At 43.6% G+C, this 27643-nt stretch overlaps 1 protein-coding gene across 2 annotated transcripts in view; it reads right to left on the reverse strand.

Moving 5' to 3' along the window:
* Positions 1 to 7568: 7568 nt before the first annotated feature.
* KLHL7 (kelch like family member 7) overlaps positions 7569 to 27643 on the reverse strand; it is a 46275-nt gene continuing 26200 nt past the window's right edge. For both annotated transcript variants that reach the window (XM_054020187.1, XM_054020188.1), the window contains 5 exons: positions 27299 to 27441; positions 18396 to 18636; positions 14967 to 15168; positions 14574 to 14671; positions 7569 to 11825 (listed from right to left, as the gene is read on the reverse strand). In XM_054020187.1, coding sequence (XP_053876162.1) covers positions 11542 to 11825; positions 14574 to 14671; positions 14967 to 15168; positions 18396 to 18636; positions 27299 to 27441 — 968 coding nt within the window. In that variant the 3' untranslated portion in view covers positions 7569 to 11541. The remainder of the gene's footprint in view (positions 11826 to 14573; positions 14672 to 14966; positions 15169 to 18395; positions 18637 to 27298; positions 27442 to 27643) is intronic.

Below are 27643 nucleotides of genomic sequence, written 5' to 3' on the forward strand. Positions count from 1 at the left end.
CAGACTGTGACCCACACTTAGGGTTGCCAACCCTCGGGGATTGGCCTGAATTCTCCAGGAATTAAAGATTAACCTTCAATTAAAGATTGTCATGTGATGAAATCTCCACAAACATATCCAACCAAAATTGGCAACTCCCTTCCCCAAGAGCAACTGCGACCCACACTGACACCCCCATCCTACCTAGCATGACCAGATAGCAAATGTGAAAAATCAGGCCTTTTTTTTCAGCAGCAGAGGGGGTAAGTAGTTACCTATATAAAACAAAGTCCCTAATATGGGGATGACTCATCACCCTCCCTTCCTCCTCCCTCCCCCCAAGATGGACTGTGACTCTGGCATCTCCCCAAGAGACATACTGGACTCACACTGCAACCCTCCCCCAAGAGGGAGACAGTGACCCACCTTGACCCCATGCCCATACGAGTAAGGGAAACTAGCTCCTAATGTTCCAAACATTAATTACACTCTCCTTCCAACAATGTTTTCACATATAAAGCAATGAAAATTACAGCCACTTAGGCAAAATGTGATATTTAGGTAGTAGTAGCTTTCAACTAGTTAGAGAACACTGTTTAAAAAAATTGCCTTTTACCCTATCCAGCTACTAAGCCAGCTCTATTTTAATCAAACATAACTTGTGATAATGTAGGATTTTTTAAAGTTATGTAAAAAGTCAAAATAATATTTTGAATTGCCAGATAAACTGTATCAAATTATCTTGATTGCAGGCTCACTCCTGCTTCATAGCTGCATCGCTAAGGGCACATCTAAACTGGCTAAGTTACAGCGCCAGCAGTTACAGCGCCGCTCAGAGAGCACTGAAGGGAAACGGCTGTTGTGTGTTCATACTATCAGCTGCCTGAACAATAGCGTGTTCACAGTTGCAGCGGTATTCAGAGCGATGCATTCTGGGCAGCTATCCCACAGAGCACCTCTTTCTCTTCTGCCACTAAGACTTGTGAGAGGGTGGAGAGGGTCGCACGGCACCCTGGGTCCTGCCCCAATGACCTGTGATGCATAAGCCACGTGCTGTACGCTCCATAATATTTGTGAAGGGAAGGGTAAAAGCTTCAGTCAGGGCTGGGCCACAGAGACTCAGTGGCTGGAGGCTGTTTGAACAGCCAGAAACCAGGGCTATTAGATGGGCACAGTGAGGGGGCCATAAGGATCAGGAATGTCTCGAGGCAGCAATTTGAAGCTGAAAGCCACTAATAGTTGTTGCTATGTTCGGGATTGCAGGGCTTGTAATGCTAGGAGGTGATTAGTGCACATGATGCATAAGGGGGTTTAACATAATTGTATGTTGCTTTGCAGTGCTCTTTTTGCTTTCACTTAATAGAATAAAGATTGCCTTCAAACCAACACAATTCTTTTATTAAAAGACAACAAATGAAAAAAATACATCAGCAGGGAGGAGGATAGGGGAAGGGAAGGTCCCAGGAGGAGGAGGGGTCCCAGGATGGTTAAAGATTTGTGTATGTCCAGGGATCATAGAATATCAGGGTTGGAAGGACCTCAGGAGGTCATCTAGTCCAACCCCCTGCTCAAAGCAGGACCAATCCCCAGACAGATTTTTGTCCCAAATCCCTAAATGGCCCCCTCACCGATTGAACTCTCAACCCTGGGTTTAGCAGGCCAATGCTCAAACCACTGAGCTATCCCTCCCCCACCTTATCTCATATCCAACCTTCTCCTTTGGAGTACAATGCAGCGGGTACTGTACTTCAGCAGGGCCAAACTGCAGAGGGAGGGGTATTGAGTGCAGTGGGTAGTTTGAGGGCACAGTCCTGGAGTGTGAGGAGGGAGGAGTGGAATGCTGCGAGTAGAGACTGGAGGCAGGAAGTTGATATGAGTGTGTTGGCAGTGTCTATGGGACACATGGGAAAGAGTTTTACGACAGCGGCTGAAGGGGAGGGTGGGCACGCAGCTGCTCGGTTTGGAGAGCTAGTATCGCTTGGAGTGTGTCCGTTTGGTGCTCCATAATGTTTAAGAGCCGCTCCGTGGCTTCAGTCTGGTGTGGCGCGTTCTCCTCGCTGTCCTACCACTCCTTCAATTCCTGTTTCTCGGCGGCAGAGTGCATCATAACCTCACACAGAAAGTCCTCCTTAGTTCTTGGCCACTTTCTAATTCTGTGAAGCCGTTTTGCTGCTGATAAAGAGGAAGGCTGGACTCCGAAGGTCATCTCTGTGAAGTTTAAAACATTTTACAGAAGCAGTATTGTTTGCAACACAGACAACACTGATTCAGTGATTTAAAACACAGCCAGTACTTACACACCTGTCACTAACTGGCTGCCCCCAGGCAAGCACACATGAGCCACAAGACCCCCAAAATGGTGAGTAGCCAGAGGGGCAGGGTAAATCACTGTTCCCGGATCCTGCTGTACACTGGGCATGTGGCTCTTGGGGAGAGCCAGATCTGTAGGAGGGGCCTGATAATCATTCCTCTCCCCACACTTTCCACAGGATGTGATCATAATGGAAGATATCTCACTGCTGAGGGTGAGCAGGGAATCAAGGGAGGGCCTTCTCCAAGCCTGCGGCTTCTGCCCTGGCCCTTATGCAGCTCACCTGTGCACAGCAATGGTTCCCCTCCCCCTCCCCACAGTGACAGCACAGTGGCACAGGAAAGTTACCATTAATGGGGCAAGAAACAAAGCAGCTCTGCCAAAGAACCTGAGGCTGCAGATTGCCCAGTATCTCCACTAGTTTTCTGGAGATCTCTGAGGGAGATTCCCGTGAAGTGAGGGAGTCAATCAACAGCCTGTTCCGCCGCTCAGAGTAGGCATGCGGTAGGAGACAGGCCTGCTTTCCAACAACTCGCTTCAAGAATTCCCAAAATCAGGTCCGCTTACCAGGGGCCTCCTCTCCTGTTTGCGCTTCACCAAGATCCGACTGCTGTGACTGGCTAGGCTCCTCCAGGGTAGAAAAGAGCTCCTGGCTGCATGCATCTCTGGCCTCTGAGTCATCCTCCCCTCCTCGTCCAAGATTTCCTCCTCCTGGCTCAGTCCACTCTCAACTGGCATGCAAGCCAACGAAGTATCCACAGGGGCCTTCGCAGTGGAGGTGGGGTTGCTACTGAGTATCACGTCCAACTCTTTGTAGAACCAGCAGCTTGTGGGTGCAGCACCGGAGCGGCGGTTTGCCTCCTACGCCTTGTGGTAGGCATTCTGCAGTTCCTTCACTTTTACCCTATGCTGCAATGTGTCCCAGTCATGGTCCCTTTCTGTCATGCATCATGAAATCTGTCCATAGGTATCATAATTCCTATGGCTAGAACGCAGCTGGGACTGCACAGCCTCCTCTACCCAAATGCTGATGAGGTCCAGCAGCTCAGCATTGCTCAAAACAGGGGATCGCCTGGTGCATGGAGCAGGCATGGCCACCTGGAAAGATGCGCTGAGAGCACTGCACCCATCACCAAGCAAACCGGAAGGGGACTTTCAAATTTGCAAAGGAATTTATGGGGCGGGGATGATGGTTGATCACCTGAGGGCAGGGCAGTAGAGTTCAAACCGATGACCAGAAAGGTGAGAACAGGCATTGTGGGACACCTCCCGGAAGCCAATCGCAGTGCTGTAATTACCACGGTGCCTACACTGGCACTGCAGCGCTGTAGGCCCGGCACAGAAAGCTGTACGCCTCTTGTTGGGGTGTTTTTTTTTTTTAAAGTGCAACAACTGCACAGTTTCTGCACACTAAGTGGCTTGGCAGTGTGTATATCTTGGGAGTTACAGCGCAGAAAAAGACAGTTACCTTTTCTGTAACTGGTGTTCTTCGAGATGTGTTGCTCATGTCCATTCCACAACAGGTGTGTGTGCTCACCACATGCACTGGTGTTTTTCCCCTAGCAGTACCCGTAGGGGAGTGCCCCTAGCGAACCCAGGAGTGGCACCTCTATGGTGTGGTATAAGGGGTGCTGCGCGCTCCCCCGACCCTCAGTCTCTTCTTGCCAGACAACTCCGACAGAGGGGTAGGAGGGCGGGATGTGGAATGGACACGAGCAACACATCTTGAAGAACACCAGTTACAGAAAAGGTAACCGTCTTTTCTTCTTTGAGTGATTGCTCATGTGCATTCCACAACAGGTGATTCCAAGCTATATCTGTTGGAGGTGGGTAGGAGTTCACAGACTCTCGGGACAGAGTACAGCTCTGCTGAACCCGGTGTCCTCCCTGGTTTGGGAGACGATCACATAATGCAAGGTGAAAGTGTGAACCGAAGACCATGTGGCAGCCCCACAAATGTCCTGAATGGGAACATGGGCTAAAAGGGCAGCTGACGAGGCTTGCACCCTAGTCGAGTGTGCCCTCACAATCGGCGGCAGGGGGACTCCTGCTAGGTTATACCAGGTACGAATACATAAAGTGATCCAGTTGGAGAGCCGCTGAGTGGAGATTGGCTGGCCTCTCATGCGTTCGGCTGAGGCAATGAACAGCTGCGAGGACTTCCTGAACGGCATAGTCCGCTCCAAGTAAAAGGCAAGAGCCTGTCTCACATCCAGCATGTGGAGGCGGCACTCCTCACTGGACACATGGGGCTTAGGACAGAGCACTGGCAGGAAGATGTCCTAACCCATGTGGTAGGTGAAGACCACCTTGGGGAGGAACAAAGGATGTAGTTGGAGCTGGACCTTATCATTACGGAACACTGTGTATATGGGCTCGGAGGTCAGGGCCCTGAGCTCCGAGACCCATCGAGCTGACATGATCGCCACCAGGAAGGCTACCTTCCACGAGAGGTGCGACCAGGAGGATGTAGCTAGCAGCTCAAACAGGGGACCCATCAGCCGGGCCAGCACCAAGTTCAGGTCCCACTGCAGGACTGGGGGCCTAATGTATGGGAAGAGACGATCCAATCCCTTAAGGAATTGGTCAGTCATAGCATGGGAGAATACCATGTGCCCCTGCACCGGCGAGTGGAAGGCCGAAATGGCTGCCAAGTGCCCCTTGATGGATGAGGGCGCTAGGCCTTGGGCTCTAAGGTGAAGGAGGTAGTCTAAAATGAGTTGGATCGGAGCAGCCACGGGTGAAACGCCCCGATTGGCTGCCCATCAGGAAAACCGAGACCACTTTGCCAGGTAGGCCCGGCGCGTAGGGGGCCGTCTGCTTTCCAGGAGGACGCGCTGAACACTTTCTGAGCAAGTCCTTTCCCCCCAGCCTAACTATTGAGCAGCCATACCGTGAGGTGGAGTACTGTTAGGTTGGGGTGGAGGCGGCAGCCTGGGAGAGCCCAGGTGGGGGGCAAACCGGGACTGCCTCTGTGGGCATTTCTTATAGTGCTGTGACATTTTATAAGGGGGCTCATATTTAGAGTGGGTGGCCTGGCTGGGAGCCTGCTGAGGCTTAAACTTGGTCCTGGCCGGAGCCGGGACATAGAGGCCAAGTGTCTTAAGTGTCATGCGGGAATCTTTCAGGCCATGCAATTTCACGTCCATCTGTTCCGCAAACAGGGCCTTGCCATCAAACGGAAGGTCCTGCAAGGAGTTCTGTGCCTCGCTGGACAGCCCCGACAGCAGGAGCCATGACACCCTCCTCATGGACACCGTGGAGACCATAGACCTTGCAGCCGTATCCGTGACAGCCGACGCTCCCTACAGGGTCGCCTTGGCAGCCTCTGTACCCTCCTCCACCAGAGCCTTGAACTCCTTCTTGTCATGCTCCTGGAGGGAGTCCTCAAATTTGGGCAGAGAGCCCCACAAATTGAACTCATACCACCCAGGAGGTCCTGATAGTTTGCCACCCTTAACTAGAAACTCGAGGATGAATAAACCTGTCTCACGAATAAGTCCAGCCTTGAGTCCTTATTTTTTGGTGTAGGGCCTGGTTGGCCCTGCCTCTCCCTGTGGTTGACCGACTTGACCACCAGGGAGTTGGGGGCAGGGTGAGTGTACAGGATGGGGGGGGGGAGGAAGGAGGAAGCTGGGGTTTATCCCATCCCATCTCCTAGAACTGGAAGGGACCTTGAAAGGTCATCGAGTCCAGCCCCCTGCCTTCACTAGCAGGACCAAGTACTGATTTTGCCCCAGATCCCCAAGTGGCCCCCTCAAGGATTGAACTCACAACCCTGGGTTTAGCAGGCCAATGCTCAAACCACTGAGCTATCCCTCCCCCCGTGGGGCGTTTGAAATTCCCTTCGTGGAGTGGGAGGGCCACCCCACCCTGGTGCCGAGGCCGAGAGGACGTTGAAGAGGGAGTCTGAGGGTTCCTCCACCTCCTCGCCTTGAAGGTTGAGGCTCGATGCCACCCTTTTCAACAGTTGCTGGTGGGCCTTAAAGTCCTCCTGTGGAACAGGTAGAGAAGGGGCTGTAATCACCTCATCAGGGAGGATGAGGATAGGGGTGCGGTACTCTGCGTACCCACCGATACCAGAGGTTCCACCACTTGGTCGCCCTCTGGGCGCGGAACTGGAGATGAACGCCCCACCGACTCCTTTCTGGGAGGCTGAGAGAGGGAGGCCGATGGTCTCTCTGAGGCTACAGGGACCATTGGTACCATGGTGCCGGCCAAAGAGCTGTGACACCAGCTGTGACACTGGCGGAGCAGGCTGGTCAGCCTGCCTAGCCTGTCCCATCGACTGATAACTACAAAAGGAGGCCGGGCTGGCATATGACCTGCCGCTGTCCTGGGACCAGGAGTGGCAGCGTCATCGGGAACGGTTTTGACCACGAGATCGTGATCCCGGCATGGAGGAGCGGGAATTCCACTGGTAGCAGCTGTTCCGCGATCAGCTCCGACGGGCGGATGCGTGACGGTGAGGTGCCGGCGATCGAAGCCTGGGACTATGGGAGTGGTGCCACGGTGGGGTCTTGGAGCGAGATGAAGAACGGAAACGGCATTGATGCCCATAATGGGATGGGCTACGGTAGCCTCTCGGAGATAAGGACCTCTGGTGCCATCTATCCCGGTCTAGATGGGGTCCACTCCCAACTAGGACTCCATCAGAGTGTCTTGAAGCCAAATGTCCCTTTTCTTCTAGGTCCGAGGCTTGAAGGATCTTCAAATCCTGCAGCGCTCACCGAGATGGGTTTCCCCCAGTGTAAAAAGTCCGTGTGCAGATCACTCACTGGCATCGGCCACCTGCAAGTGTTGCACAACTTAAAGCCCGGGGTATGCCCCTACCCGGGCACACTAAATGGAACTAACACTAATCTAAACTACTTTAACTACAGGTACTACTATGAATGAACAAGAGTTCAAGAGGAAAGCTACAGCCAAGCTGGAGCAGAGCAGTTCCGATGCACCTTCACTGGCGGCAAGAAGGAACTGAGGATGTGGGGAGCACACAGCACCCCTTATACTGCGCCATAGAGGCGCCACTCCAGGGGTCGCTAGGAGCGCTCCCCTACGGGTACTGCTAAGGGAAAAACTTCCTGCACCAGTGCACGTGGTGAGCACACACACCTATTGTGGAATGCACATGAGCAATCACTTGAAGAAGAAGCTGCTTTACTGAGCAGAAACTTGCCAGGGCCTACGTAGGGCATATGGATTTGTCACTACAATACTAAGTAACAAACAATTGTGTTTTTTTAAGTTTTTGGTGAGATAAGACAAGCATTAACACTTTACTGTTAGTACTGAAGAAAACATTTACTGAACAATGTTTACTGATCCACAAACTTCACTGAGGTATTCGTTTCATTTCCAACAGAAAGTTTCAAAGGGTGCTTCTGATACTTAACACAGAAGCCATACTTAAGGTTTATCAGTACATGTGCTTGATACACAGAATTATCTATGAAGAAAAGTTTTGTTGTACTCTCAGTAATGTTCAAATACTGATACCAATAATTCCGACAATGAACCAGGTTTAGCATACTCTAGACTACAAGCTAGATTACATAGCATGAGAAAACCCAAATAAACTCTAACAGATGAAGTACATAAGCAAGATCTTCATTACTTTACACTAGTTTAAGTCAATAAATTATAGAGATTGACTGATTAATAAGAGGTGGATTGATCTTCTAGAAAAGACAAAAAGGCTAAAACCAAAAGTACTGTATAGCAGTTCCAACAAAATGTCCAACTGAAGCTGCTTTTTAACTGTGCTACACGGCAGTCAAATTTGTTCAAATCCTTTCATTCTTTGTATTTATAAATTTGTCGGTAGTTTAAGAAAATTATCAACCTATCGAAAATAAAATTAGAGAAATGTGCTTTGGAATTTTACAAACATACTAGCAGTTATAAAAATCAGCCTGTTGAACCCAGAAAGTGTAGGATTTAATCCAGTCTATGAGAGTATATGTGATACTTTAGCCCCCAGAGATACTTGAAAGTTAGTGAGATCTGGAAGCTGGGATTTTACCAAATTTATATAGAACTTGGAGCAGAGCATCTTTTAGACATCCCATTTTCCTTTTGGCAGAGTATCCATTAAAAATGTAATTTTTTTTTAATTAAAGTCATTGCTATCTTGATAGTCTAGCAGGGATGGGTCTGAAAAGGATAGGAGGTTATAGAACTGATAAAATTAGGGTGAAAACTCATGAACTAACTGAACTAATGTGCACAGCAGTACAAACTAATGCATACAAGTCTGTAGTTTTTCAAAGTGGGAAAGTGTATACAGTATTGACTTTGATAAGTGTATGAGAGGTTAGCTGACAAGCATTAACACTTTAGCTTTTTTGTCTTGTAAACTGAAGCATGGGGGAACTGGAAGATTATATTGTTGCCATGTTTACAGTGAAGTTTTTGATGATTTCGATACACTTACAGTACTGTATGCTTATAGTCCACAGATTTTTCAAAATCTTTTCCAACTTTATAAGTCTCTATAAAATTATTGTAAGGAATTTTACACAATCAATTCCAATAGGAAGAAAGTCAATATAACTATCTTATTGACTACTTTTCCACCCCAAATCTTCACAAATGGGTTGGCTTCCACAGTGCTTACTGCACATTTGAATGGGAAAACAGATTGGGAATTGATCCCAAGTGCCCAATCTGATAGTACAGAGCACTATTATTGTGAGGAATGAAATATGCAATCAAACTTCAAGATTCTGAGTTCTGTGATAATTTAGAGGTCTTTTTGTATAAGGCCCTCAAAGTGCCAAATCAAATATCTAGGCATCAATGTTTCTGTAATGTACATATGACCTAATATTTAAAATCAGTATACACTGAAATGATCATGAAGGTGAGGTATGAACAGCATGGGAATAAATCAGCCATAGTACAGACAGGCGCTGTGCAAGTTATCGGCACATCACTCCTAATCCATTATACCCCTTGTGTTGCAAGGCTGGATACTTACAGTTATATAAGTAGAATTGTAGTTGTGCAATGTGCATCAATGAGAAAGGGAACAGTATGAGCAAATTCATTTTTGCTTGTGACCCAAGCTATATTCACTCACCTTTGGTAGCAGGAGAATCTCTGTGTCTGAGCTGTAGAAATTTCATAAGAACGTAAGAATGGCCATACTGGGTCAGACCCAAGGTCCACCTAGCCCAGTAAACTGTCTTCCAACAGTGGCCAATGCCAAGTGCTTCAGAGGGAATGAACAGAACAGGTAATCATCAAGTGATCCATCCCCAGTTGCGCATTCCCAGCTTCTGGCAAACAGAGGCTAGGGACACCATCCCTGCCCATCCCGGCTAATAGTCATTGATGGACCTATCCTTAAGACAATGTTTTAGTCATGAGTATTTTTAGTAAAAGTCATGGACAGGTCACGGGCAGTAAACAAAAATTCACAGCCCGTGACCTGTCCACGACTTGTACCCCTAATAAAAACTTGGGCTCGGGGGCTGCAGGTGCTCGGGGTGGTCATGGTCTGGGGGTGCCATGGGTGCTGGGGTGTGTGTCCCAGGACCCCTGCTGGTGCTGGGGGGGTAGGCAGCGCCACGCAGACTGAGGGGGAAGGAAGAGGGGGGCGAACAGCCTGGGTCCCCTGCTGGTGCTGGGGGAGGGCAGTGTTGGCGGGGCTGGCAGACTCCCTACCCGGCTCTGCATGTCCCTGTAGCTCCCAATGGGGGAGGGAAGGCCACAGGGGCTCCCCATGCTGCCCCCACCACGAGCTCCGACTCTGCAGCTCCCATTGGCAGGGAACCGCAGCCAATGGGAGCTGCGGGGGCAGCACCTGCGAGCGCGGGCAGCGCGCAGAGCCTCCTGACCCTTCCACCTACGAGCTGCAGGGATGTGTCAGTCGCTTCCAGGGAGCGCCCCCCAGATAAGCGCCGCCCTGCACCCCAAGCTCTGCCCCAGCCCTGAGCCCTTTCCTACACCCAAACTGCCCCAGCAGCAGCCGGTGCAGCTGGCACAGGGGCTGCCTGATCTGCTTGGGCAGCTCTGGAGCTAGCTGCACCAGCCGCTGCAGAAGTCATGGAATTCATGATTTCCGTGATCTCTGTGACAGACATGTAGCCTTACCTATCCTCCATGAATTTATCTAGTTCTTTTTTCAACCCTGTTATAGTCTTGGCCTTCACAACATCCTCAACATCCACAGGTTGACTGTGTGTTGTGTGAAGAAATACCTCCTTTTGTTTAAACCCTCTGCCTATTAACACAAGTACTAGGGGTCACCAAATGAAATTATGAGGAGTAAATAACATTTCCATATTTACTTTCTCCACATCCGATATAGACTATCATATCCCCCTTAGTCATCTTTTTTTCAGGCTGAAGAGTTCCAGGTCTTATTACTCTTCTCATATGGAAACTGTTCCATACTCCTAATCATTTTTGTTGCCTTTTCTGAACCTTTTCCAATTCCAATATATCTTTTTTGAGATGGGGCGACCACATCTGCACGAGTATTCAAGATATGGGTGAACCATGGCTTTATATAGAGGCAATATGATATTTTCTGTCTTATTATCTATCCCTTTCTTAATGATTCCCAACATTTTATTAGCTTTTTTGACTGCTGCTGCACATTGAGTGGATGTTTTCAGAGAACTATCCATAATGACTCCAGGAGCTCTTTCTTGAGTGGTAACAGTCCACTTAGACCCCATCATTTTATATGTATAGCTGAGATTATGTTTTCCAATGTGCATTACTTTGTATTTATCAACACTGAATTTCATCTGCCGTTTTATTGCCCAGCCACCCAGTTTTATGAGATCCCTTTGTTACTCTTCACAGTCTGCTTTTCACTTAACTAAAGTAAAGTAAAGATGACTTAACTAAGTAACTTAACTAAGTAAAGTAAAGATGAGATGAGATTTAGGCTAAACTACATCAAATGCACTAACATTTTCTAAGTAACTGGGTTGAGTGGTGTGGGGTGAGGGTGGAGGTGGTCTGTTTTTTGGCAAAGCCACCCAAAAAAAAATATTTTCAAGAGAACTGGTCATGTGTTCTCAACTATGTTAGTGGAATCTTGAAATGCATCCCATCTTTTAAAACAAACTGTAAAAATTAAACTGGCACATACTGTATATACAAATGTGAGGACTGCATCTCAGTTTTTCAGATTATTCAGTTTAACAGGAATCAATAAAACACAGAAGCAAAGCACCAATGGCCATCTTTTCCAAGTCTCTGAAAAATGTCCTGACCTCTCCTTGAGGCCTTCATGTCTCTAATGTCTCTTCATTTGCTCCACAAGTATCAACAACACAGATTAAACAACTCGTCACTGGGAAAGCACGGACTTTGGAGTTGGCTACCCACTTGTCTGTTTCAGTATTATATTCAAGGATGTGCCCTAATCGGCCCACACCCTGAAAGCCAGCCAGGACATAGACTATAGAGCCCACAGCAGCACACTTCACTGTTACACCCTTCCATGGCATTGGTGACACCATCTTCCATTCATTCATCTTAATATCATAATATTCCACGTTGTCTAGGCCACCTTGAAATGAATCAAACAAGTAACAATTAACAGCAATATGAACACTGCCACCGCTTACATAAAAATCTCACAGAAAATGCCTTGGACCGATAGTAGTAGAAGGCTCTTTAATCTATCATACATCTTCTCCCTGTGGGAGTATTTATAGAACACGCATATTTGTGTAGCGTGTGCATAACCACACATGTGGGTAATGTTTGTGCTGCTGGAGTTCCAGTTGTGTAACATTTCCAATTATAAATTGCTATTTAATGATTCTTCATTAAAACTTTCACTCTGGGCTGAAACTTGACATCTAATTTTATTTTTTAAATTAAAATCAACCCCCTCCCCCCCGTTTCTTAGAAGGCAACATGTTCTTTAATTGGGATTAGTTGTTTTTTCTTTCAAAAGAGGGACTGGGACAGGGGAAGCGATGAAAAGCAGTTACAAGACCCCAAACATGAATGTATAGCATCTCATCCAAAAATCTTAAAAAGCACTTTACAAACAGTGCCTCACAACACTATCACCCACAAGGCAGAGAGGAGTATTGATTCCCAGTCCCAAATTCTAACTGTTTAGATACATGGGATTTTAAGAACACATTATGACCTGAAGAGATATGGAATCCATGACCATGGCACTGTTATTATACCACAGTGACTGCACTGAAAGGAAGTAATTAGTCAATCAGGCCAATTTTCACTGAACAAAAAGTCAACTGCAAAATAATATTTTGGCCTTGCTGGGTAAGTGGTGTATGTTTTCAAATTGGGTGTTCAACTAGTAGGCTCAAAGGGTGGAGTTTCTAACTCTGATTGTCTCATTGTGTGCACGTAAGATGCACCTACATATACCTCTTTGCACTGGAAACTACCCATTACGTTGGAATACCGTTAGTAAATATTTTGGGACAGTTTATAATTTGCCATTTAATTAGCATTAATCTGAAACAAAATATTCCAGTTGTTAGCATGAATAAGTAATAATAAGTTTAGCATCTGAGTAATTTTCATCTTCAAAGCACTTTAGAAACATTACCTAATTAACTTTCATCACTTCTGTGAGGTAGGTAAGTATTATTGTTATTGTTTTACAGGTGGGGAGACAAACAGAGGACAAGAGACTTGCCCAAGACTGCCCAGCAAATCCTATGTTATGTATTCAGGGCAGTCAAAACAAGTAGTTTCACCCTTTTTAATTATTGATTTGTAATAATCCTTTAGACTGTAAATTCCTCAGGGGAGTGACTGTATCTTTCTCTCAAGCACACCGTTGCCACTTCTCAAAAATATTTAATGAACAGTAATGAAGTTACCCTCTTGTCAAATGTTCTAGAATAGTTTCATTTAACAGTGGGAACAAACTTCCCCAAAGTACTTACTACTGGCAGTTCCACCAGATCCAATTTCAAATAGGAACGTTTGGGAAGTATCTAGGATACAAGGAGGCAGGAAGAAGGGAGGCAACAGTGGAGGGAGGAGAATATGTGTTTGCTGTCACCCCAAAAGCAAAGAAATGGAGATCAATATCATAAAAATGCAGTTTCTGACACTGCCAGTGTTCAAGAAGTGAAGCTACTAGAGAGCTTAGCAATTCTCCCAATCTAGCTGCAAGGGAAACCTTCCTCAGCTGGGAGGGAGGGAGGGGGGGAACAGAGTGCTGAACAAAACAAATAGGTAGGTTAATTATTCTTAATGACTCAGTAATTCCAACATACCGCTAGGAAAGGAATTGAAAACAAGGGAAGAGGGTTTGTTGAAGAAGCTGCCATCTTTCACATATGATGCAATAATGAGGGCCCTTAATAGCCTGAGGTTGTTCAGATCCCAGAGCTCTTTTCACATAAGAGGGGTGCTTACCCTTGTATCCTGACTAAATTCCAATTTCAGCCTTTTAATAATACCTTTATGTGACTGCATGGTACCAGATTTCTACTAAGCATAAGGCAAAATTCTAAACGATAGGTTGACTGTATCCTAATTTCTGACCTAGATCAGATTTTACAGTGTGAGTATTCAAAAAAGGGAATACGATATATATTCTGTTCTTATTTTGCATGATTGCCATGCTACCAAGCAATACATTCCAAAAATAGTAGAAGTAGCTTTATCAATAATTGTAGTGATTTGATGTATTAACAAAAACAAACTAACAAGTGTTCTTCCAAGTTACAAAGTAGCATAATTCCAATTTTAACGTTCATGTTATCAAGATAACTCATCCACTAGTTTAGATGGAAGACTGCAAACCAGTCTTTTACTCATCTGCTCATAAGAGTCCTTCAGTTGCGTGAACATGACTGCAATGAACTTTCTCTGTCCAGTACTGATTAGCTGTTTGCTTCAACCTTCTTCCTCCCTCACAGTCTCTTTACCTTAGCTTCACTCCACACCTACCCCTCTAATCCTCTCCTGCCCCATCCTGATCCCTCCAGTTGATCCCCTCTCAAGTAAATCCACCGCCCCAACCCCCAAAATTGTGGAACTTGTATGCTGTTTACCACTATCACATTCTTCACTCTGCTAGTGTGTTTTATCTTTTCTCCCACCCTGTGTCTGTCTTGTCTATTTAGTTTGTAAGATCTTCAGGACAAGGAGAATCTGTTACTCTGTTTGCTCGCTCAGTGTCTAGCACAATGGGGCCCTATTCCTGGTTGGTCTTTAGGTATTACTGTAATAAAACATGATTATTAATCATTAATAACTTGTATGTATAAAGAACACAGTCAGAAACAATATTTTGAAGAATTACAAAACTGAATACCTAAGCCATTTTGTCCACCCACAGCAAATATTTTGTCTTTTACAAACACCAGCCCATGATTCTTCCTGGCTTCTATCATTGGACACAGCTCAGTCCACCTGAAAAAAAGAAAAAAAATGAAGAGTTACTCACCTAGTTCTTGGTCATTTATTTACACTTCTTTCCCATCTTCTGGGATTGGGGAAAGGCAAGGTATGGAGGAGGAAAGCTACCTAAAGCACAGACCTCCAGTTTGCAGCCAGTCAGTCAAATATCTTGGATTCCTATTCACTATTCCTGTCCCTTCTTCAGTAATTGCACAATTCTTCCTGGTTGGCTATAGTTTAGCTATTTGAAAAGCGAGCAAGTCCACAAGAGCTACCAGTGACAAAGGGCGTTAGCATTGGTACATACGTTTCTGTTGCTGGATCATAAACTTCACAGGAATTCAGGACCCTTCCAGAAACATTGTTTCCCAAGCTTCCTCCACATACGTAAATCAGGCCATTTGCCTCCACCATCCCATGACTGCAACGCTGAGTCAGCATGCTGGGCTTTGTGTGCCAGCTTTCTGTTCTTGTATCATAGCATTCAAATAAATACAGAGCAGAATTTCCTTCAAGAAAACAAAGTAATATTTACTTTAGCGGTTGTATTTGAAAAGAAAAACCTAACAATACTGAGTTAATACTTCAATCATTAGTTAAAGGGGAAAGTGGTTTTCTATCCCGTTCCTCTCTACCCCACCCCCCTAAAAACTAGCTGGCCTTAAACCTGGGATAAGTTTTGATATCTGTACTTTAAAATTTAATGAAAGTCATTTGGATAGCTCAGGGCGGTGGATTAAAAAAAGAAATGAACAGAAACATGAGAGAGTACATTTACATGTAATTGATAAAATGATAGTTTATGTCAGCTTCATTATTTGAAATGTGCTGAACTCTTAAATGCCACAGTCAAATTGATAAAGACTTGTACATTGTCTTTGCACAAATTCATACAAATCAACAGGATTCACATGACAATACACGGCTTGATTAATTCACTTCATAACGCTGGTCACAATGTATTCTTTTTTGGAATGATGTGGTAGCTTACGTCCATGTGATTAGTGACCATTTAACTACAAAGCTACCATTTGATATCGTACTTCTTTTCTGGGGGTGGCAAGATGGCATGTGCCTCTCACTTTCTAAAGGTCCCGTATCAGTGCCCTTCCCTTGAAAGGCCCAATCCAGTTCCTTCTGAAGTCAATAGAAAGAGTCCTATTGATTACAACAGTAATTCAATGATACTTAAGCTGATGCTAAAGTGCTTGTCTGAATCAAGGCCCAACTGAAGAAGGTTGGATATGGTTTCCTCTAGCTACTCTGTCATTTTAACTCTTCATTCTATCAGCTATCATCACTCGACTGAAGGCAAGGTATTTCCCCCTCCTCTCTACCTCCAGGACTGAGCATGCTACTTCTGCAGAACTCCCAACCCTTGCCTGCCTTGGGAGATAGGGATTCAAACCCTTGGAACCCATGTGGCAGAGCATTACATTTTCACTAGGCCATCAGGCCTGCATAGACTTCTATGAAACATACATGTATATTGTACATATTATCATCCGACTAGCCAAGCTGCACATTAACTAATTATGAAACAGGCTGTGTCACACTTTAGTTCCATTTAGCAGGGACAACATGGGATAATAAACAATCAAAGCTAAACTACACACGGAATGGAGCATATTCTTCCTTTATATAAATACACACACATTAACGCTAATGGGAATTGTGCAAGTTAGCATTAACAGGAATGGCCATAGAACTTTATTTAAAAAAATCCTAAATATAACATCAGTTCTGAATACATTTTCAATACAATATAAAGGAATCTCTCTTTTTGTCCAAATAAAATAAAAAGAGTTCCATCACTTGCAACAGCTAACAAAAATTTTCAAGTTAAAACTAAAATGCCCTCCCACCAAAGCAATAAGGGGGAAAGAGGCCATATTAACCAAAGTATAGTCTACAGTGAATAAATAGAAATCAGCCAGTGAAATCCTCAACCTGGATTAAATTGGTACCATGTTTTTCAGACTCTTATCATAGCCAATCAACAACACGCAATAAGTTACTGACTTGTTGAGGAGTTTATTGAAAAATCTGTAATTTACAACTAAGTATTATAGGAAGATTAGGGAAAAAAACTTCAGACATAAGACAGGTAAAAATGTTACTTATTCACTTTGATCTTAAACAGGATGGTAAAAGTTTGTCACAGTTTGAATAAAAATATTCTTCTGGACAATTGGCCAATGTTTGTCAAAGATTCTAAAATACACTGCCAAGATTAATTCTAATAGAATAGTAAGAGGAGAACTAAATATCTTAAACATTTATAGTGATAAAAGGAGAACTATACATCTTATTTAACTGAAAACACATAAATCCTAGAACAGTTTCCTATTACAGGTGTATTAACTTCACGAGATGCTGGGCAAAAGAGCCTATGCAGTCAAAGTTTCGGACACACTACCTTCATGGACTGTTGTTTTGGACAGAGAAGGCTAGGCCTTACTCAGGTCTGAATATCACAGCATGAGATGAGTAAATGATTTGAAAGAGGGAAAACAGTTATTTCATATGTACAACGCTAGATGGCAGCAATGAACTGTTGCCTTATCAATTGCAAAGTCAAACCTGATGAAGTATTTTAAAATCAAACGCTATCTAAATATCACAACTTCTTATCAAGGTAGTAATATTTCAGTGTTAAACAACCATTAGCATCAGTGCTTATCTTCTACTTGCTTTATTCTGCAGCAAGGCAGAACTCAAAATGACTTGCTCTGAATTGTACTGTCACAGCATTAGCTATTTTGGCAGACTGCAGAGCTTTTAGCTCTCACAGCAATAATCTGTGAGATTCTACATACATTACATTGCAGCAATTGGTCTGATGAAGACCTTACTTACATCAGTGTAAATTAGGCATAAGACAATTGAAATAAATTGAGCTAATACTAAAGTGTGAAATCAGAACCAAGGCACTTGTCTTGGCAATAGTTTTATCTTCCTCTGTGGTTTACGGGATCTTTTTCACTGTTACACAGTCAAAAATCTGTTTCTGAAGGAGAAAGTTAACTTCAGTTAATGAGGCAGAAACTAACAGAGAACGAGAGAAAAACAAACCAGCAAGAAGCAACTTTTTTCAACAAATAATCCCCTAAAATTGGGGGATAGGAAATCTTTCTTTCCATGAACAGTTAAGTAGGGTTTTCCCTCCAGTACAAATGGATAGCTTTTGAAAATACTATATAGTTACATTAAATGGCATTATTAAGATAGCTGATATTTGGGCTTCATATTTATTAGGCCCATTATAGTAAGACTATTAACAGAAATCTTATTCACATTAGCTACCCAAATGCAATGTCTTGGTACTGCATTAGCTGTGACAAAAAATCTTGGGCTACATTCTGCTATTACTGAATCAAAAGTCAGTGGAATTATCTGGGAGTTACACCAGTAAACAGAGAACAGAATTTGACCCCCAAAATGTATTTGCTTGCAGCTAATTTACTCCAGGCAGTTGTAGTAATTTCTTTATGATACAGATAAAAGACAGACTGTTCATTTTTACTCAGTAAAATAGCATCTAAAAATGCAATACAAATTGATAAAACCTCTCAGCATCTGGGAAAAGAGAGACCTAATATTGAACAGAAGAACTTTATAGTTTAGTATTAAGCAACATGTACAGATTCTATTCAAACAAGGAAGTAATGGAACTAAAAAGCATTTAATGTATTTTGGTTTTTTTTTTTTTTTTAAAAAAAAGATGGTCTCTTACCCACTTCTGAACCACCAGATGTATAAATTTTGCCCTCCGCAGCACAGGCTGCAAGGCTATCTCGAGGCGTTGGAGGTCCCAGTTTGGAATACCAGCTATCCTTCACCACATTGTAGCAGTCCATTCGCTTTATAGGGAAGAGTTGGGAGCCACCCAAAATATAAACTACATTGTCCCAGAAGACACAAGCTGCATCTCTGCGCTTTTCAAAGGGACATCGGATGTCTGTCCAGCTGTAATCCTGCATTATAAAGAACAGGTAATGTCTACCTGGAGTGAGAGTTTTCAAACAAATATTTTCACAGAGATTTAGACATGATCAGTTTTAAGTTTCCTTTTCAAAACAAAACACCAGTACTGTGAATTGAAGAACGCTCCTCAGGCATATACGTTTTGAAAAATTCTCTTAGGCTTGGTCTACACTACCCCCCCCAATTCGAACTAAGGTACGCAACTTCAGCTACGTGAATAACGTAGCTGAAGTCGAAGTACCTTAGTTCGAACTTACCTTGGTCCACACGCGGCAGGCAGGCTCCCCCGTCGACTCCGCGGTACTCCTCTCGCCGAGCTGGAGTACCGCAGTCGACGGCGAGCACTTCCGGGTTCGACTTATCGCGTCCAGACTAGACGCGATAAGTCGAACCCAGAACTTCGATTTCCAGCCGTCGAACTACCTGGTAAGTGTAGCCAAGGCCAGAGACACACAAGCAGTTACAGTAGTTGCAACGAACCATAGCAGTACCAATTTCTATTTTCTTATTCCTTTTGTGCACCCAAAACAGCTTCCTGAGAACTGAGAATTTAATAAAAGCACAAAAAGTACAAAAGAAGATTTGATCTCCTACTAACATCATGTCAGAAACTATATATGCTGTCCATAAAATGATTAAAGCTGTTTATTTTATGGGACTGGAAGAAGAGATATCTGATATAGAGAAAGAACACATTACTACAGAATAAAAATATGCCCAGTTTTACAAAAGAGTGTTAAAAATTTGCATCTCACATAGAGCTCTAATTGCTGACAGCTAGGAGCTTGTTTACAGTTTTTAGCAACACGTTATACATAGCTATTCACAGTGGATAGCACTAATAAAAACTGATAATGCTGCTGGCAGAAATGTTAGCAGCCACCCTGTCAGGGATCTGAACTCTAACAGACTGCAAGAAGAAACAAGTACCAAACATGGGTGGTAATGAGCGGGGGACCTTCGCTGGGGAAGTCCTAGAAACGTCCAACCAAGGAGCTGACCGCACACTGTGATGGCATATAGTACAAGAGGCAGCTTTTAAACAGCTACATCTCAGATCGTTCAGAGCTTTAAAAGATTTTCACCAACAGCTTGAATTGCACCTAATGGTGCACAGGGAGCCAGTGAAGAGATCTGAGCACAGGGATTATATGTGCATCACCCTACTCCATTTGGGTGGAGGGTGGCTGCTTTCTGCACTATCTAAAGTTGTTGGGTGGTCTTCAAGATAACTGTAAGTACATGTATTTCAAGGAGATAGCATGAATGATACTTGGTCAGACATGGAGAAAGAAATGTTACCAATATCTGGACTCAATGTAAAGATAACAGAGCTAAGTAAAATCAATATACTGATGACTGCAGCCCAAAACAGCTTGCAATCTGCCTTAGAAGCATCACACACATCAAGAAGGGTTGACAAGATGCATGCAGACCTTGGTGATAATGAGCAATGGGCTACTATTAATTCTTGGGCCTATGTGACAGGCTGGCTGGCCCCTTATGGGGAGTCAGGCTTAGCCTTGCCTGTGATGGATCAGTTCTCCCCCAGGTGGATCAGGTGGCTGAATTCAGTTTCAGACCCACCTGGGAAGGCATCAGAGGAATTCCATAAATGGCTGGGAGCATTCAGCTGGTGAGAAGAGCTGCAAGAGGAAAGTTCTGTCCTGTGACTGGCCCTTAAGGGAGAAAGTGGCAGGAAAAGAGGATCCTGTGGCAGGCCCTGGAAAGGGCCAAAACCCAGACAGACGGCCAGGAGGGAGATTAGGAATCGGGATCCAGTCTGGTAAGAAAGGCTCCAGGGAGAAGCCTTGAGGGTCAGCAGCTTGGATCAGAGCTAGGCCTCTGGGGAAAAAAAATCTGTCAGTGCCCCACAAGAGTGGGGCAGAAGGGCCCCCCCCAAGGGTGGTGGAAGACCATTCTATTTTAGGTCACCTTTGGGACTCCTGTTTAAGTTATCAGTATGATGCTGTATGGAATTTGGGGGACACTTTAGGATATTATGAACATTAATATTGTAAAATTGCAATGAGTTGTGCCAGATATGTCATGTAAGATATCTGCAAAAATGATATAATTTGACAAATACGATAATCTCATTTATGTGTTTGCATCACCTTTGGGGTCAGAAGACCGTTTCTGTATATGTGAGCAGAGTTTTTTAAATAACTTCTCACTGTACTGGACCTAGGTGCTGACTGGGAGCCAGAGAACTGGAATGCAATAAGGGGGCTGTGTGATTTCTTTTTTGCTTCTTGATAACCAGTGCGGGAGAGGAAGGAGAAGGATCAGAAGCGCAGTCTGTGACTGGTTGGGGAGTTTAACTTCAGTGTTACCCACCAGTCTTGGAAGCATCTGCTCTCCCTTTCACAGCCTGCCCTGACCTTGGCATTTCCAGTGAGGGCTGCCCAGGCACCCCGTGTCACAATCAGTAATGCCACATGAGGATGCTGTTTAGGCTGACCCTCCTGACAGCCTCCAGAGAAGGTATGCTACAGCACTGGAAGAAAACTAAACTTATCAAGGAATACTTAAACCTCAAGTTCTCTTGCTGCTTTGTGTAAGATCATCCTGTTTTCTACCTGATTTCATTGCAAAAAGCTTCTCTCCTGCAAGTGCAGAGGGGATCTAGTGGGTTTGACCCCCTTCAGCAGCTTCAATCCACAACTCCTATTTCCTCCAGAATCAAGCTTCAGACCTTGTAGGGAAGCCCAGGGCCTTCCATGACCCTCCTCTAGGGTGACCTATTCAGCAGACTCCTCATCCTCTAACTAGAAGCAAGCAAGGTCCTGTTCTGGTGATGAGATACTGCTCCCCACTACTAGCCTGTGTCAGGCCTGGTTGGTTTTGGGGGTAAAGGAGAGTAAAAAAGGGAAGCCAGAAAGTTTGAACTCGATAGTTCAGGTTGTCAGAGAAAACGCATACAAGATTTGTGCTGACGGCTTAACAAGAAGCCAAGATTGTTACCCATCTGTCATGCTGTTCAGTAGCGTGGATTGGGAAGTAGTTTCCCGCCCGCCCCCCCGCACATGATTTAGATTTATTTTAAATGAAATATTGAAAACTGAAATATTTCATTAAAATGGTGCCATGGTGTCTCATGGAAGCTGTAGTTCAGATGCCTTATGCAATCATTCTCCTCTATGAGCTGAACTACATCTTCTATGATGCACCACTCTTTCCCCCCTCTTAGTGAGGGAAGGGCATGCATGACAGGAGCCCTTAGCCATGGTGCATCTAGGAAAGCAGAATTTAACTTTAAAAAGGACACTTAATTGACTAGATAGCAAGTTGACAAAAGGTAAAAATAGCTTCCAACCACTCTTCCTAATTTCTGTGCCAATGTGTGCAATCACATTTTTCTATTTTTAAATGGTTTTCCTGTTCCCTGTTTTATGATAAAAGGAAAAAAATAACAACAGGAAAACCAACTAGCAGTCTGTACAGGAGAAAATCTGCATTTGACGTCACTTTGTGTACTAAATAAACAACCTGAAAGAAATCTTTTGCACCTTGTTATTTACAATTGTTATTTGTAACACTAGTAGAGAAAATATTTGTAGGGAGACATGCAATTTTTGCAAGTTGATTGTGTCCCTTTAACTCTTACATTTCTTCACTTCTGTGGGATTTAAATTATATTTTATCTGCTACAATAGCAGATGTCATGCAACCACCATGTTGTTACTCTAATATTTTTTTAGAATTCCTCCAAGGAGGATACTTAATCTAGTTTGGAGAAGTATTATATAATCACAGCAAAGGATGAATCAGAGACATAGGGAAAGGCAGGACTTTCCAAGGTTAAACAGCAGCTAAATCCCAAAATAAGAGGATAGCAACATGGGACTCAATGATCCTTCTATAACCTGTAGAAGACATTAACTGGTATCCCTGTGGATTTATTTAATGACAATGCTCTAAGGCCCCAATCCAGCAAAGCACTTAAACACCTGCTTTGCTGAATAAGAGCATTAATAATAGTGTTGGTTCCCACACAGAACTTAATTCCTTTGTGATCTGTCATCTGAAATTTCTTCCAAGTGGCGGTGGTTTTGTTTTGTTTTGTTAATATTGATGACAGGTTGAGAAAGATGCTTAATCACCCTCTTTGAAGGCAATGCTCCTTCCCACCAAATAGCTTCCCCTTCCAAATTACTGGATTGGAAACAACCTTTAGCAGTGTTTCTTCAATAGAAGTGTAGGAAAGTCTCTACATTAAAGTTAAATATGAAGGACTACCTCTCTATCAAACCTGTGTGCAGCAGGCAGTATATAACTGAGTTTTATTCTTTACTAAGGCCCTGTAAAGATTTACATATGTACTTAACTTCTTGTACTGTGAGCAGTACTACTGATTTCAATGAGATCACTGGCAATACGTAAAGTTAAGCACGTGCGCCAATCTTTGCAGGATTAGAGCCTTAGATTGCAAATGCTGTGTCCGTGTGCATATACCACTCCAAGCACACTGGGCCCTTGATCCTTGCTCGGTGGCTTCTAGGTGATACCACAATATTAATTTAATAAAAGATTACAGTGCTGCTTGAGAGACTTATTAAAAGCTCTTTCAGTATTGTTGATGTTGAGTAAATACAGAACTGCTCAACAACATATATCAAATGGAACAATTAATATATGGGTAGTTAGCAACACAAGTGTATGAGCACCAGCCAGTGTTTACAAAACACTTTTACCCTGTCTTTGATTCTCAGATCCCCAATTACCCACTTGTCACTCCTCTTTACCGTCCCACCTTCAAGGCCATATAACTCAGAAGGAGTTCTTCTGACCAAGCAAGGCTGCACAAAGCTCCATCCAGAGTCAAATAATTCTGACCTTGTGATGGGCCAGAGTAATTGTTGCAGAACATAGGAAAATTCAAAGGGCTCCATGTGGTCTAACTCAGACCATTTTACTTGTAATATCTCATTTAGGTTTTGGTTGAAGATCACCTGACAGCAAACACAACCTTTCTTCAAGTTGCAAGTTATTGCTTTGCAGCACACACACACAGCATACATCAGGGGCTTTTACAAGATTAAGCCTTCAAAAAAATATCTAGGAATTTTGTACTAGTTTATATAGTTATTAATTGGTCTTCCCCCCTCTCCACTTTTACCTCAATTAACAGGAAGTACTTATCATGGAATTTAGCCTTTTTATTATTAGTTATGTTGGCAAAGAGACTGGATATACTCTAAGCCAAGATAACAGAACTACCAATTAATGACTGAAGCTGTAGTACTTAGAGCCAGTTTCCATGCTGCCTTAAAATAATTTCATACTTTATCTATGTGATCTGCGATTAAGAGAAACAATTTGATCTAACACAGAGAGGTCAAAGCACATTGCATATATCACAGCCTTGTTAAATGTCAGAAAAAAATAACTGTTTGAAGAGGATGACTAGACCGATTAAAGATAGTAGGTATGTTTTCAAACATGGATTGCACCTCTCTGAACAACCTCTTGCTGGGAATTCATCATTTTACCCTGGAAATGATATCCTACCATACAAATCTCTACTCTGTTTCTTACAAGGACAGTGTTCATATATCTTTCTTTAGTATGTGAATCAAGTGATCAGAGAGGTAAAGTACAATTAATTATTTAGGAATCCACACTTCCTAACAGAATTCCATCTTTGGAGATAGAGAATTTAAGTGCTTTCTAAGGCTAGGTCTACACTACCCGCCTGAATCGGCGGGTAGAAATCGACCTCTCGGGGATCGATTTATCGCGTCCCGTTGGGACGTGACAATCGATCCCCTAATTGACGCTCTTACTCCACCAGCGGAGGTGGGAGTAAGCGCCGTCGACAGGAAGCCGCGGAGGTCGATTTTGCCGCGGTCCTCACAGCGGGGTAAGTCGGCTGCGGTACGTCGAATTCAGCTATGCTATTCACGTAGCTGAATTTGCGTATCTGAAATCGACTCCCCCCTGTAGTGTAGATGTAGCCTAAGAGCCAAGTGACAGATGCAGGTATAGGAAAGAGCAAGTCTGATTACATTTTCCTGGATTTCAAGGGAGACTATCTGTGCATAGAAAGGAAGAGACATGGAATGAAATCCTAATCCTAGTGAAGTCAATGAGAATTTTGCCATTCACTTCAAATGGAACCCAAGATTTACCCATGGACTCCTACATTCTGAATCATAAGTTCTATGGCCTCAAATGGCCCTTCACAGTCACCAAAAACACACACAGCATACAGCCATTTGAAACTGTAACACACATTTGATATGCCAATTTTACAGCAATATGTCTGGTATGATATATTCCTTTGTGATATTTTTATAAAAACACATCATATCACCCCAATTAATTTTTAAAATATATATCAATGTGTTTTAGGATTCATGTGTGTGTTGGGGTGATAGTGGAAAGCATAGATAATCTTTCTGTAAGCAGCTGAGGTTACCAGAGTATATATACACACTGCATACCATCCAAATTTACTCCCTTCCTGCAGTTTGGATTTATTAGTAACTGAAATAAAAAAATCTACATTATACAAAAAAAAAAAAAAAAATCAATAAAGCACACGTTAAATGGATTAAGAACTGGCTAATGGATAATTCTCAAAAATGAGTCAAGGGAGAATCACTGAATGGGACGTTTCTAGTGGGATTCCACAGGGATCAGTACTAGGCCTCATGCTATTCCACATTTTCATAAATGATCTGGAAGTAAATATAAAATCACGGCTGATAACATTTTCTAATGATACTTAGATTGGTGGAATGGTAAATGATGAGTACAGGGTAGTCACACAGAGCAACTTGGATTGCTTGGTAGGCTGGTCCATTCAAATAAAATACACCTTAATACAGCCAAATGCAAAATGATAAATGTAGGAACAAGGAAAGCAGGCTATACCTAGAGAATTAGGGACTGTATCCTGAAAGTCAGGGACTCTGATGTGGACAACTTAACATGAGCTCCCAAAGTGACGCTGTTGCAAGCAGGGCTAATGCGATCCTTGGAGATGCATGCTGGGGAGTAGGAAGGCGATTTTAATTCTATGCACAGCATTGGTGAGACTGTACTGTGTACAGTTCTGGTGTCCCTATTTTAAAAAGGCTGTTGAAAAACTGGAGAAGAGGGCCACAAAAATTATAAGGAGAAAATGTCTTACAGAGAGAGACTTAAAGAGCTCCATCTGTGTAGCTTATCAAAAAAGAAGACTGGGAGGTACCTTGACAGGGAGAAAAATTAAGGGCTCTTTAATTTAGTGGAGAAAGGCATAACAAGAACCAGAGGCTAGAAACTGAAGCCAGACAAATTCAGATTGGAAATAAGACACACATTTTAACAGTGAGGGTGATTAATCATGGGAACAAACGACCAAGGGAAGCAGTGGATTCTCTCATCTCTTGAGGTCTTTAAATCACAACTTGTTGCCTTTCTGCAAGATGTGCTTCAGCCAAGAACAAGTTGTTGGGCTCAGTGCAGGCTTAACTGGGTGAAATTTAAGTGCCTACAATATACAGGAAGTCAGAATAGATGATCTAATGGCCTCAGTCTTTGAATCTCCAAGCTTGGCTGGTTTTTAAGATTTTTAATTAAAGATCCTTTTCGGCCCAACAGTTAGTTCTCTGTGTTTCAGAAAGGCTCCCACTCCACTTAGATGCTGGCTAGAACTAACAAGATGCACCCACCACTGTGACTTAGTAGTAATTACCTAGCAACAGAGGGTCCTGTAGCACCTTTAAGACTAACAGAAGTATTGGGAGCATAAGCTTTCGTGGGTAAGAACCTCACTTCTTCAGATGCAAGTAATGGAAATTTCCAGAGGCAGGTATAATCAGCAAAGGAACTAGGCTGGGGGAGGTAGGGAGTGAGCCCAGGCGAGACAGATCAGCCTGTAAAAGGAATCCCTGGAGATTTAAGCTGCAAGCAGTGCAGTTTACCTTCAAGAAACTCTGCAACCTGCTTGAAACAACATTTAGGGTGAGAAATGATTATTTGTAGCCACTATTCCTTAGTGTATTAAGCTTAGTTTGCGTGTTTGGTTTTATTTGCTCAGTAATCTGCTTTGATCTGTTTGCTATCCCTTGTACTCACTTAAAATTTACCTTTTGTAGTTAACAAACTCGTTTTTTGTTTATTCCAAAACCCATTTTGTACAATTCATAACTTGAGGGTTGGGGAGGAAGCTGTGCATATCTTCCTCCACACTGAGGGAGGGGGCAAATTTCATGAGCTTACGCTGTATACATTTCTATACAATACAGGACAAGACAATATAATTTTGGGTTAACACTCCAGAGGGTGTGTGCACCAGAGTGCTGGGCAATTCCCTAAGCTGAGCCCTCCCACACACAGCGGATTGCAGACTGTGTGAGATTCTACAGTTGGGTGTGTCCCTACCTCTGTGAGTGTGCTGGATGGGGGCTTGAGAGCCTGACACAACAGCAAGGGGCGGGGGGGACCCAGTCTGGTGGGACAGGTGGGCTCAGTGGGACACCAGCACATCAGGTGGGACCCCGGAAAGGGGGGTCCAACCTGTCACATATATCTTTCTCTGTATCTATCTGTACAACACCACGTAGGTCATCAGTGCTCAGTTAATACCACTACAACCACCACCACAACAAATGGAAATTACAACAGAGACACTGCATGTATTCTGACGCAATGGTTTACCTTTGGATTAAAGTATCTGCAAGACTGTGGCTGTGATCCTCCAAATAAGGCAATGCGGTAATCGTGTTTTTTCCTTCGTGGCCGCGTGCCCTCCACTAGTTCTTCTCTGTCCTCCGGAGACAGCAGATGATATCGCATTCCACCTACAAGGAAATCCATGCATATTGTACAGAGAGGTATGTATGCATATGATAATCATAGAGAAACAAATTTTAAACTATGTTTTCCAAATATCCAGCATTTTTCTTAAACCTACTTTTTTCACTCATGAAAATATTCATCAATTTTTTCCATTTAGGAGAGAATATAGAGTAGAACAGGGATTCTCAACCTTTTTCTCTCTGA

The sequence above is a fragment of the Malaclemys terrapin genome, chromosome 2 (genome assembly GCF_027887155.1).
Source record: "Malaclemys terrapin pileata isolate rMalTer1 chromosome 2, rMalTer1.hap1, whole genome shotgun sequence".
Lineage (NCBI taxonomy): Eukaryota > Metazoa > Chordata > Testudines > Emydidae > Malaclemys > Malaclemys terrapin.